This window comes from Xiphias gladius, chromosome 8 (genome assembly GCF_016859285.1).
Source record: "Xiphias gladius isolate SHS-SW01 ecotype Sanya breed wild chromosome 8, ASM1685928v1, whole genome shotgun sequence".
Classification (NCBI taxonomy): Eukaryota; Metazoa; Chordata; class Actinopteri; order Istiophoriformes; family Xiphiidae; genus Xiphias; species Xiphias gladius.
This window is the reverse complement of record NC_053407.1, coordinates 10,150,588-10,164,161: the sequence shown is the minus strand read 5'-3', so window position 1 is coordinate 10,164,161 and position 13,574 is coordinate 10,150,588. Positions and strand designations below refer to the sequence as shown.

Genomic DNA, 13,574 nt, shown 5'->3' with positions numbered 1-13,574 from the left:
TGTGTGTGTGTGTGTCTCCGGCTGGGGCGGGTTCCTGCAAGCCACAGGTGCACTGCAGGGGATGTAACTCCGCACATTGATTTCACAGTCAGCGACCACCATGCAATATATCTAGAAAAGTGTTTCTCTATGGTGCATCTTCAAAGAGGCTGTGGAGGAACCTTTGAGGGCATGAATATGTTGATGAACACCCCAGGGGAGGAAGGGAGTCATTCACAGCACCAACCCCAGTCTTTTACATTAGGCAAGGGCAGAGCGTGAGATGGAGCGAGGGGAAGAGGCAAGGAGAAGGGCGGAAAAGGGAAAGAAAAGAGGGAGATAGAGGGGACGAGAGCTAATGGCAGGCTCTTTTCTCATGAAGTGCTTTTTCCTGTTAGCACGGGACAGCTATCTCTCTGCCCAACCAGCGCTATGTCATAACAGTGCTTTCAACATAGTCAGCATAAGATCTTATTTACCTCCAGTATACATGCTGCTCTTTACTTATAACTGCCTGCCTGCCTATTGAATAAAACATAGTTACACAAGAGCCAATGATGAAGTCTTTGAAACGGAAAGGAAAGAGATCAAACCCATTACCATAGACTGGCTGACCTGTGTGTGTGTGTGTGTGTGTGTGTGTGTGTGTGTGTGTGTGTGTGTGTGTGTGTGTGTGTGTGTGTGTGTGTGTTGTTCATTTTTGTGTGTGTGTTGTGCATTTGTGCGTGTGTGTAAATGCTGCGGGGTTCCAGGGATCCATCAGTCTCCCGTCTGGAGCCAAGCTAAGGGAAGGTCAGCCTGATGGATATATCCTGACATGCACACAGCCTGTGATGTCAGCTGTGTGTGTGTCTATGTGAGTGTGCCCGCATATGTGTTTATTAGTGTGTGGGCTGGCAGGCCAGCCAAGCGCAGGCACGGTTCAACAGAGCAGAGGGCGGATAGGCGAGCAGGGAGGGGAGCACTAGCCTGGCCTCAGCACCCCAGTTTGAGGGGTTTGAAGGGGGTTTTCCTGGCAGAGGGGTTGTTAAGAGTAGGGGGGTGGTGAAGCCAGTTTAGGTGTAGGGGTTGGCCGGGATAGCAGAGGGGGGTGGGTGAAGGGGCTGAGGTGTAAGGGTGGGCTGGGGTGGCAGAAGAAAGGCTCCATTCATGAGTCGTGCCATCTCTGGCTCTCAAGGGGACCGGGGCTCATCAATGACCGGGCCAGCTGGGAGGATGTCAGTATGCAGACTTTCTCTCTCTCCCTCCCTCTCTCTCCATCCCACCCTCCGTCTTTCTTTTGTCAAGTGCCAGTGCTGTCGGAGCCACTAGCCCGAACACTGAGGCCTCTCATGCAGTTGGGTTCCCATTGAAATCCAGAAAAGGCCTCTGGCCAGCCGGTGTTTTGCACACTGTATGTACTGTATGTGACATCTATGGTTTGCAGAGGGAAGCTCACCTCCACCCTCCGACAGGCACTGTCTGTGTTAGCCATGTTGGCAGGAGATGAGCTACGTGGGGTGCAGCTTAAAGGGTGATAACTTGGCAGTGTCTGCTGAATGCGGCACGCTTAGATGGTATATCCAAGTACCTCAATTCTGAGGTGATTACCAGGTTACAAGAGTGTAGTTTTTCAGCCTTTGACCAACTGACAGACAAAACAGTCATTTCTGGTCTCCCTTTTTTTATTTAAGCGCTTTGGTCAATTCTTTAGGTCTTTAAAAATGAAGTTAAAAACCAACTGAACTTCTGGGTGCCTCTGTACTGGTTTTACCTACAATAGAGGTGAAGAACTAATGTCATATATGCATGAATTGTCAGCCTCTTGTGCTCTACTACTTTAGGAAGGAAAGGGGGACAGGAAAGGAGCAAGGTTTCTGAGCTGCGCAGATGTGTGTGCTGTTTATCACTGCCAGTGAAAGGCCTGCATCAGCAGCAGCTGTGGGGCGCTTTGCATGCGATGGCAGCGGTGTGCTGGTAGGGGCGCATTTGCATTTGTGGTTTCATATCACGAGCAACGATGTTACTCCCTCTCTCTTCCTTCCTCCCTTCCTTTGCTCTCTTCTCTCTCTCTTTCTCTTTTTGTCTTTCACTGAACCGGAGGAGCTTTCTGTGAGAGGCAGAGGAGCCATGAGAACAGCCTAAGTCGAGCACTGGAGCATAACCCAGGAAGGTTCAGGCTGAAATAGATCCAAGCATAACATCAACACTAGAAAATCTCTCCATCACACACAAGGGCGAAGTCCATGTTGTTGTGGCAAACAGCTACACACACACACACAGCTACACATACATGCATAGAAACACCGTACTAAAGCTAAATACCTAGCATTAATTGCGCTCTAATGAAAGTAGGATTTGTTGAAGTTGGCTGTTATAAAAGCTACCTTCACATGACATCTAACTGCACCAGCTGCACTTTAGCTCTTCCCTTTCTTCAGTTTTGCTTGCTTTAGAACTTCTATGAATTACATTCCATAATGGTGATTGATGTTGGAAGTTGTGTGGGTAAAAAAAAAAAAAAAAAAAAAGTTGAAGGTCCTGTGGTCTGTATGTGTCCACTGGAGTTGCAGTGATCTAGAGGACCATATGATGAAAGGGTTTCCTGCGGCTTTCATTTTCACAATGTGTTTTGATGGGGAGAATTTCCTTGCAGCTGAGTCAAAAACAGCCTCATATTGTGAGAACAGCCTCCTCTTTTTGCAGCTTGCAATGCCTCATACATGCTTTTTGGTCTCTTGAAGTCATATAAGGTTTTTGGAGAGAGGGGGTATAGATGTGTTTTTGTGTAGGAATGTATTAATCCTATTTAGATAAAAATGCACAGCAGAACTGCATGGGTTCTACAGTATATTGGTTTTATTATATCATAAAAACATTGCATAGGTAGAAAACACTATTGCTGTGATGACGATGTCACAGTGCTGCGTGCTTCTATTATCAACTTCTGCACAGACAGCATGATAAGCAAAGAGTACAAAGTGCAAAAAATGATGTTTGAATGTATAAATAGAACAAAATCCTCACGAACGTCTGTGCATTGTTCTGTGTCTGTTAGGGAGTTTTGTCATGAAACAAAGTGTTTAAGTGATTTGACTTCACTTTCTGAAGACTTTAAATTGATCTAGACTTGAAAGCAATGCTGGATAATAGTGTGGTTGAGTCTGCATATGAACATGTGTTCATGGATTCCTCATCAAGTTTGACTGAGTGCATCTCTGTCTGAGGGTGAACGGCACACAGGAAGACCACTTCTTATAGTTTTAAGTTCACTTTCTTGGTGTGCTCTCTTCTCTCTGTGTCCGCAGTGAAACTCAAGCCCTTCTAACAGGCTGTTAGAGGAGCGTCATGCTGACCCCGGTCCCGTTGTCCATCTCTTCTCCTCCCTACCTTCAGTAGACCTCGCTGTTCCCTCTGCTATCGCTTCCTAGCAGCATCCTTTATGCTTCTTTGGCAGCCCCTTGATAGACATCTCGACTCATTGTGTGTGAAGGTGTCTTTGTATTGGTGTGTAATGGGGCTCTAAGATACTGTTGCTAGAGTGTTGTCTTGGTGTCTGTTCCACTGCTGCCCTTGAGACCCCAATAACCACCTTCTGTGACAGGAGCTCTTCACTGAGCAAAGCACTGCTCCCCCTCATTTGCTTTATTTCTGTCTCTGTCTCTCTCTCTCTCTCTTCCTCTTGTTTCAGTTGTTGTTTTTCTCATCGTCTACCCTGTCGGTGTAGTCTGCCTCTATATATCAGCCATATCTCAGTGTACAATGGATCGCCTGTGCCCTCTTTTGATATCACCTGGCATCAGCAAGCAGCGAATAGAGGGCAGGAGGCTAAAGTTAGAAATTTGCTTTTAAATATGTGAGGTGTGTTCATTCATTCTCCTCCAAACCCTCCAACGGCCCTCGGACCACTCACCCTTTGGCCCCCAGCAGGCCTGCAAAGTCCTATAGCGTCCCCCATGCTGTTTTCCACATTCTGTGTTTCCCTGGCACCTACAGTTCCAGCGGGCCTGAGGCCAGTCACCCTCATTTCTCTCTCCACGACCAAAACCCTGCCAGAAACTGCCTAGGCTTAGGGGGGAGCACTAGCCTAGTTACCATGGTCACAGTAATCAGCATTGTGAACTCTGCTATGAACAACTAACTTTCCAAGATCAGCCTTAGGCTGCTGCTATCTGTGTGTCGTGCTGTTATGAAGTTATTAATTGATAGAGAGGGATTTCAGTTTTAGTATTTCAGTATAGATCGAAGTTATAGATAGGACAAGAGTTCTGCCTTTTCGCTTAGTGGAGACCAGCTTTTTGGAGCTACAGTAAGTGACTAAATTTCACCATTAACATGTTGGGCCAGAAATGTCTCCCCTATGGTGATGACAGCCTGAGAACCTCTTGAAAGTGATTTGAATTGTTAGCGAGCAGAGTCACAATGGTCTTGGTTATTTTAAGCCCCATCAGAGACATGAGCTCACAAGAAGTGTACTTGTCTTTCTGACAGGACATGCTGAACGTGCTGAATGAAATTTGTGTATTGTTTGGGACTGCGCTGTTGTTCAAATAACTGAAACAATTTTTTTTTTTTAACATCAAATCATTGATATTTATCTCTTCTACCACTGAAATGGTCTGAAGTGGTGTATCACTTTATGTGTGTGCGTACGACTGGGAAAAGCCAGTGGCTGGGAATTCAGCACTGACACTATTAACTAAAATGTAGCCTGCTAAAAGCCCAGATGAAACTCATTGCATGCTCAAGAGAATATTTATGTTCGTTTTATTTTTCATGGCATAATTGCTTCCATCTTGCTCTGTGGCTGTAGACCGTGAAACACAGTAAACATATACTTCTACCTCTACACGGTTCCTGTGTTTGACCACCAGAGATGGGGCTCAGTGATTGGTGTGCCCGCATGATTATCAATAGACTCTTTACGCAGACATCCCGCTGTATTGCTGTTAAAAAGACCCCTTATCAAACAAGATTGCATTCCAGAATCAGAGGCGTGATGCGTAACAGTGTCTGCGTCTGTCCCGCCATGCCGGCTCTCCCTTTTACACAGACGTCGATCCGGCTCTGTGACTACCTGCACTGCCAGCTTACTGCCAGAAAAACAATGCCCCCCCCATTCGGCAAAGGGGGAATAAAGGTACAACAAGCTGTATAAAAGGGGCTAATCAGTTATCTGCAAGGTGCCACCTCGGAAACTGCCAATGTTACATACTTCAGACACAGCAGATTAATTGAATTGTCTGTCTTGCTGTGGAACTGTGGTCTACGTGCAAAAAAGTGCACCTAATTTGTGTGTGTATGTTGTCTAATTAAATCATATTGGCTCTGGGAATGTTACTAAAATTTGTGGACAGTCTCCAGCTCACTCCTACATATTCAGCATAGATTTCTTCTTCTGACCTGTGTGTACTATACTGGGCTGCTCACAATGAGCTCATAGGAAGTGTGAAATTAAGCTCCTTGCAAGGCTGTTGCAGATATGACTTTATATTGAAAATGCCAATGTAGTCATGTTACATTTACAATGTGTTTCAATTTTCAGTGTCTTTGTCAGGAACAGCAGAATCCTGTTATTGCACCAGCTCTGCTCAGTTTGAACTTATACATTTACTATAAGATAAAAAAAAACGTTCCAACAGTACTGTGTGTTTTCTCCATCCACAGGGCTCCAGAGATCATCCTGGGCCTGCCATTCTGCGAGGCCATAGACATGTGGTCCCTGGGCTGTGTGATAGCTGAGCTCTTTCTGGGATGGCCCCTCTACCCCGGAGCCTCAGAGTACGATCAGGTAACACATGATTGCTTGGACCTTCAAACTGTCTCCTGACCTCTGAGCAACTCATGTTTGTGTGTGTTTGGGTGTTGGGGTGCTAGCATACCCATGAATTTGTGTTCATGTGCAATTATGTTTATGTGTACCTGCATTTGTGTGTGCTCTCTCTCTGTGAGTGTGTGCTTGTGAGTGTGTCTGGGAGGGTGGGATGCTTCTCTAATCCCCCTGACAGCCCCTGATGATTCTTGTGCAGCCTCCATGTTTATCTGAACAGATGCCACAGAGCCACTTGTCCAATTAGCGCAGCCCCTGTGCTCCAGAGCAAGACATTGCCGCGCTCCCCTCTCTCTATCAGTCAGACGAGGCTCGGTGGGAAAACCTTGAGCAAGTTGTGCTCCATCACTGAACAAGCTTGGCTGATTTTTCACAGTCTCGAAAATTTAGCAAAGTGTCTCATTTACAAGTCTCGAATCAATCTTAGACTCTTGAGCTTAGGTCATGTTTTGGTGCTATGCATTATTCAGCCACAAGTTTGGAGCAGTTAATGTCAGCATAGAATTCTCAAACTGCCAAAAGAACATCCTTCCTAAAGTTTTAGCTTTTTTGTGATCAGCAGGAAAGATTCACAGTGCTACCCAATTAAATGCAACTTATGGTTACATGCATGTGATGTGATTGCATTATTCATCCTCTGTCTTACAGATCCGGTACATCTCACAGACGCAGGGTCTGCCTGCAGAGTATCTGTTGAGTGCAGGGACAAAGACCACCAGGTTCTTCAACAGAGACCCCGACTCCACCTATCCTCTCTGGAGACTTAAGGTACAGCTGGGATGACAGAGATGCACCTGCATACACACTCACAAAAATCTCAGCTGGTAGCATCAAGAACATCCTTCCATGGGCAGGTCATATTTCACAAGCAAAGTGTTTGCCAGTGAAAGCTGATGTTAATATTCTCTAGTTGAACACTGGTTGCAATATGTGAGCGACTGACAACCTTCTGGTCATAAACAAAGTGGGAGGGTAATGAGAGCAAAATGGATCTGTGTTAGAGGATTTGGCAAATGGAAACCCAGCCTGGTGAATCCAGAATGTCTGCTCTAACCCCCTTCCACTGTCCCTCTATGTAGGCCACTCAATGGGGAGGTCTTCTCCTTTCTTTTTTACCCTGATTAACTTAAATTGAACTTTTGTGTTTCACGCAGTAAATTTGCACACTGAGTTCTTGACAGTATCAAACTGCAAACAGTGATCCATGTCCGCAGGGTATGGCAATGTTTTTACCATGTCTGCTCTGCCTGTGCCTAGGACTGATGATGATGAATCCCTTTAACATACCGCACTGACAACAACTGATAATGATGATTGGCCTGTCAGTGAAGAATATGGTAACATAAAGTACGTAGTGTACATGCTCTCAAGTCAGCTGCCCACGAGCTTTTAGCAGTTGTCAGGTAAAAGTCGCACAACCTTTGAATGTGTTTGCTCAAATTTAAGAAATTCTCAGTCCTCTCTGAAAAACTGCATGACCTATGGGCTTATGAGGCCTTTTTAAGACACATTTTCATCAGTTTGAAGCGGTGGGTTTCTGAGTTACTGAGAGAGGGAGATTTGATAGAAGCATAGTACGTAAGACACAGAGATGGATTATTGCGTTGCACTTGACACCACTGCTGTAACTCATTATGATTTTCTAGTGTCTTTGGTATGTGGAAAGTCAAACAACAAGGCATCCTGACCACTTTTTTCCACTCTGAAGAGTGAACGCTCAGCTTCAATTGACCTTGCCATGTGTTTCCATGTAACAGTAGCTGCATTGCTGTGCTGACTGTAATTAAAAATATAATGTGTTCAGGCAGGGGGTTTCTATATTCAACACAGATTAGTGTTGTGTCAATTTTCAACCTTTGAAAGAGAATCGTCACATGCTTTTATAATTGTTTTGGCATTTTCATATAGTTAATGTAGATGTGTGTCCATGTGAACTCGTGTAAAGCGTGTGTATGTGTAGCGTAGTGTATACTCTGTATATCATCTCAGTGTTCGTGTGATGTAGTGTTTGCCTCCACATGCAGTCTCCCCATCTTCCCTGGCTGTTAGATGAGTGTTTGTGTGCTACCCCAGGGTTGCTTAGAGGGCAAGACGAGTCCTGCTGCACATCAACAACAAGAGGCTGTAATGAGTCAAATGTAAAGAGTGCGTTTCCAGAGGGGAAGTGTGATGGGTTTTGAGATGAACATTGCTTCTTGTCTCCCACAGACTCCAGAGGACCACGAGGGTGAAACGGGGATCAAGTCCAAGGAGGCTCGCAAGTACATCTTCAACTGTCTGGATGATATGGCGCAGGTATGCTGTTTCAGTATCACCAAGCACAACTCTTCACTTCCCACCTATCGGACAATAGATGTATTCTTTTGCTTTTGTTCTGTCTTTTGCTTCAGTCACGTCCACCTGCCTCGCATTTGAAGCTTCCTCTGACGTGGCTACTTACGTCCGGAGCTTGTTTTTATCCATCACGTCCCGAGAATTATCTATCAAATATTTGAAGTCCTTTAAAATATTTATCTTTTTGAGGCCTGATTTCCAGATGCGGTGTCGCTCTTGCTGCCATATAGAATTTTACAGAGTGAAATGAAAGCAGCTGTTCGCTGAAACCCCTCCCCAACTCTGCCTCTGCTCTTCATTTAGCTAAATCGCTATCTAATAAGTTACAGACTGACATTTGAGCCTAACATGTGGTGAGGCTGGTTAACATGTTTGATATGTACAGTTTGCTTTCTTATTTAAGACAGAATGAGTGTTGTGGCTAGGCCTTCACTTTGTTCATCTGCAGTACATGTAAGCATGTAGACGGCAACAAGGGTACAAAATATTGTTCTCTTTCCCCCTCTTCCTTTTACTGAGACACACACACATGCAGACATTCCAGAATGTCCCAACCAGTTTTTCAGACCGGCCCAGTGGGACCCGCACCTTAATGTGTCTGCATGACTCAGCTGGTTAGCCCCTGTCTCCCTGCAGCCCTGCATGTCGCCTGTGGGAATCTGTTTGTTGAGGAAATCTTACATAACCCCAGGAAGTGACTTACATAGTGGACTTATATATGGAGAACCACTGTCACTGAACTCAGCTACATCTAATGTCACTTTCCTCTGTGACTCAGAGTGAATTCATCTCTCCATGGTGGGAAAGTTCACATGTAGCCATGACATTTTGATAGGATGTGCCTGACAGTGAGATGATAGTGAGTGTTGTTTTGTTCACCCTCACTTGGCCAAATACTGGTTCTGCTGGCAGATATGGCAGCGGTGATGGAAAATTACAATTTTTTTCCCAGGTTACTTTGAATCTTTGACAGTACTCTCTTGTCATCATGTTCCTAGATCCTACCTCTGATAATAACTAGCCAAGAGATAGGAGTTAAGTAGGTGAATTATTTCTTTTAGAATATGGTCATCTTGGTGCACAATCAGTAGCAGCCTCTGGAAACTGTCCATGTGTATACCCAGCAAATGTTGCTACTTAAGTGATGGAGACAATTATGGCTGTCCAGTAGCGCCCAGGGCCGCTGTCAGGCCTGCCTGGAATAACATGCTGTCGACTGAGACAAGATACTATCACTGCCTGGGTTTGTTGAATTTACAGTTACCATACACACATAGACAGACACACACACACACACACACACACACACACACACACACACACACACACACACACACACACACAAGGAGCACGGAGTTTAATGAAACCAACCTGCACTGGTATGATATCCCCTGGGTCATCTCTGTCTCCTACGCTTCAAGCTCCATGTCCCATCCTCCTCTCATTGTTGCAGCCAGACTTAGCTTACTACAAAAACACAGAGGAGATACAGCAGAGCTGCACAAGCTTAATGTGGGAGAAAACTGCCTATTTTGCCCCATCTCACTATTTCGACCGTATAAACAAGTCAGCCTTGTGGACATCTGTCTCCGCGTGTATAATGGATGATATAGCTGAAGGCACTGCAAGACAGAGGGGCTGGGTGCCAGGAAGAGATAATGAACCTCCTTTCAGTCGTGGGAAATGTGGGGAGGCTTTAGTCACAAGTATATCTAATTTGAGTAAATCAGAGACCAACTTACAGCAAATGGCCTGACATGGATGGAAGGAAGGCCGGAACTGCTCGAAAATGGATCCACTTTGATCTGCAATCCTTCAATATCTCTGTTGATTGGAGTGAAGTCATGGCAGGAGGAGCAGCATGTTCTTCACCGTATCTTTCTTGTATTACAAGCACTTACAAACACACTCTTCCTTTCTTCTGCTTCTCTTCCTACTGAGAAATAAAGTTTATGGGTAAATCTGCACATGTTGTAGTGCTGTGTAGAAGATGGGCCTGCATCCCGCATTGCTAGCTCCACATCTCCTGAGGCATAGCCCAGTCTGTCCCACTGCTCGACATCTGCCATCCCTGCCCTTACTCCAGAGTGGCATGTCAGTGCTCCTCACAACACAGACATAGTTCCATAAACAGCTGTTGACATGCAAGACATACAAGGCCCCTTTGTTTTTACCGACCATTTTCTTTAAAGTTGTGGAAATGTTGCCTCTTGCTGTTACTGAAAGAAATTGAAGCATGAAAATATATTTTCTATCTAGTAAATTCACATACTTTAAATTAAAGTGATGATAGCGAACTTCTTTTTCCTCCTCAGGCGTCGTCTTATCCATCCTGATTATTGTGACGCGCCTCAGCCAACTCCCACCTGTTATGCATGTGCCACCAAACTGTGTATATTTCACAAAGTCATCTCTTCCACTCGCAGAGGACAATGTGATTATTTCTCACCTCATTCTGCAGATTATTCCTTTATCACAGCCGGTGGAGATGGCAAGCAGAGGGGAATGGTTACAGAGCCTGAATAACCTGCATAGAGAAAGAGAATTGAATCAGATTTGCAGTGTTGACTGGCAGCACATCTGATAGCCCCTGGAGCAGGCCTACAGATAAGCGCTACGTCCTTATGAAAAACAGGCCTGCTGCCTCTGCATGGCAGTCACAATAAACAAGGCTGCCTGTTTGTTGCCGCTGTCCCTGTCTCTGTCCTGGCATTGCCTGACAATCTGCTTGTTCGTCTAAGCCCAGACAGGCTATATCATGACCTTGTCCTGCTTCCTTCATTCCTCAACCCAAATGACAACCTTAAAAGTAAAGCCAGACCCAAGAATTAGTTCCCCGTCTACCAAAGCAATTCTTGCTAGTCATGTAAATTTGCATTAAAGCAGAAATCCGCTGCTTTTCCCAGTATTTATCCACAACCTAAGCTGCAGAGTTTAATACAGTTGAAGCAACATGATGTTCTAAGGCAGCTTCCCAGAACTGACTCAGAACATATTTAGGTTAAGTTGTCTTATGTCAGCTTTTTCAGACACACTCTGATAATGGTGTCCTTTGTGAAAGAGTTCTTTAACGACTTGCCAATGGCAGCATTTATTGGGCCCATGTTTTTTGTTTGTTTTCACGTCTTAGGAATAGATAAAAATCTCAGTGAAGGCGCCAAGAGATATTTCAAGTAGTGCTATGAATACCACTGCAAATGTTTATGTCACTAAGGTGCAAGGTTATCACTGGGCTCTGTGACACACAAACTGACACCCTAACTGATGAGTCCTTGTGAGTATTAATAGGTCTCTCTGTGGGAATGAACTACGGGGGAGATTTTCCTCTGTCGTGTGCAGAAACATTAGAGACCTTGAATACTCGACCGGCCATTGAAGAAATATTTGAAAAGCTAAGAAGCGTGTGTGTGTTTGTGTGTTTGTTTCATGCACCCAGGTGAACATGACATCAGATCTGGAGGGGAGCGACATGCTGGCAGAAAAGGCTGACAGGAGGGAGTTCATCGACTTGTTAACCAAGATGCTGACCATCGATGCAGACAAGAGGATCACCCCCATCGAAACACTCAACCACCCCTTTGTTACTATGTCACATCTCCTTGATTTCCCACACAGCACACAGTAAGAACTTAAGAGGCTCTGATTTTGTTATTTACATAATTATCCTTTTGAACAGCGAAGTAACATCCGCCACTGTCATAAGACTCAGTACTCGTTCCTTCTCCGTCTCCCTCACTATCACTATGTCAATGCAGTGTGAAGTCATGCTTCCAAAACATGGAGATCTGTAAGCGTCGTGTCAACATGTACGACACAGTCAACCAGAGCAAGACGCCCTTTATCACCCATGTGGCCCCAAGCACCTCCACCAACCTCACCATGACCTTCAACAACCAGCTGAACACTGTGCACAGCCAGGTAAGACTGAAAAATAAACACCCTCATTCATCAGTATGCTATTAGGCAACCAATGATAAAGAACTTCTGTGCAATTATATAGTGTATATAAAAAGAAATGCAGGTGAAAAAAAAAGTACAGAACAGAAGTACAGAGAAGAATAGTAAAGTATACTGTATGTGTCCTTCAGAATAATAGCATTCTGAGTATAGAATGCATAGAATGTGTCAAGATGGATAAGTGAAGCCAAGTGCAAACTCTTGAATAATGAATGATGCATTTGCTAATACAGCCAGTCCAATGTTGCCATAACCAAAAACACCCAAATGTTAGTGGTTGAACATCTTAGCAGCCTGTGAGCGGCTTTTTGTCCCTTGTGTTCTATTTTTTTTTCCCGTCCGTTCTTCCTGTCTGTCTCCACGTTCCCATGATTGCTGGCCTGCCTTTCTGCCGTGGTACATGTATATCTGTCTGCCTGCATTTCTGTCTGTGCCCCAGGTCCTGTGGGATTGTCACAAAGTGCTGATTACACACATGACAGGCCCTACTTCCTGCTTGCCTTGCATTCTGGGGCTTTCAGGCCTTAAGAATCCCTTTACCAGGCTTCCTCTCTTTTCCCCTCCTCTCCCTCCTGTCTTCCTCTGTCTTCTCTCTTTTTTTTCTCCAATCTCTCTGGGTTGAGCCTGTGGTACTTTACCGCTTCTTTCTCCTACGGTCTTTGAATCGAAACTGCTGACTTTTGGCTAATGTCGGAATCACTGAGCGTCGAGTTGCAAGGTTTCCAGATTGTGCTTAGTTACTACCCCCCGCCCTCTCCCCCCACCCCTCTCTTTAGTAAACAGAGTTCTTTATCACCAACTATATCGAGCCATCTCACACTGTGTAGTATGCGACAAAAACCCCATCTTGCTGTGATTTAAATGGATTAACATTCCTTCAGCTTGTCTTTTCTGCGCCTGGCTCTCAGGGCATATAGACAGACTTAAGTTAGTGATTTATTCAGCTCGATTCATTTGCAAGGCTGGAATGCATCTTTGGCTTGTATTTTGCTGCTACCATGCTTGTTTATGATGAATGCCACAGTGTCATATTGATTATGTTTCCTCCCCTGGTGTTCATTGAACACGCTAAAGAGAGCAAATGAAAAATGAAAGTGATGTCTCTGTATTTCCCTCCAACCCTATGTATGCTTAATGAAAGGGCTAAAATTAGACAGTGTCTCGTGGAGCAAATACTACTTACAAGCTGAGCAAACGGTGTCTCTTAAAAGCATTTGTTTGTCTCTAGGATGTTCCCAGGTAGACATTCCACATGTCTTATTAATGGTCAGGACATGCTGGAGTTACCTGAGCTTACATAATTATAGAATGACTGTTGGCTGTGAAATATTACTCCTGTCAGGCATATTGATTTGGAGGCTAGATAGTGAAGCTGTGACATGAAATGTCAAATTTTGCTGCAGCTCACTATATTGACTCATTATCATTCTGTAACATTTACATGATATTATAATATGATCTCCTTGTGACTTCAACATTCATTTAAGTGTGATAA

General features: G+C 44.6%; 1 protein-coding gene across 1 annotated transcript in view; it reads left to right on the top strand.

The window, feature by feature from the left end:
- hipk2 (homeodomain interacting protein kinase 2) overlaps positions 1 to 13,574 on the top strand; it is a 69,378-nt gene that overhangs the window by 44,088 nt on the left and 11,716 nt on the right. Inside the window, exons 3-7 of the mRNA XM_040132406.1 lie at positions 5,626 to 5,749; positions 6,437 to 6,556; positions 7,997 to 8,083; positions 11,559 to 11,743; positions 11,878 to 12,040. Coding sequence (XP_039988340.1) covers positions 5,626 to 5,749; positions 6,437 to 6,556; positions 7,997 to 8,083; positions 11,559 to 11,743; positions 11,878 to 12,040 — 679 coding nt within the window. The remainder of the gene's footprint in view (positions 1 to 5,625; positions 5,750 to 6,436; positions 6,557 to 7,996; positions 8,084 to 11,558; positions 11,744 to 11,877; positions 12,041 to 13,574) is intronic.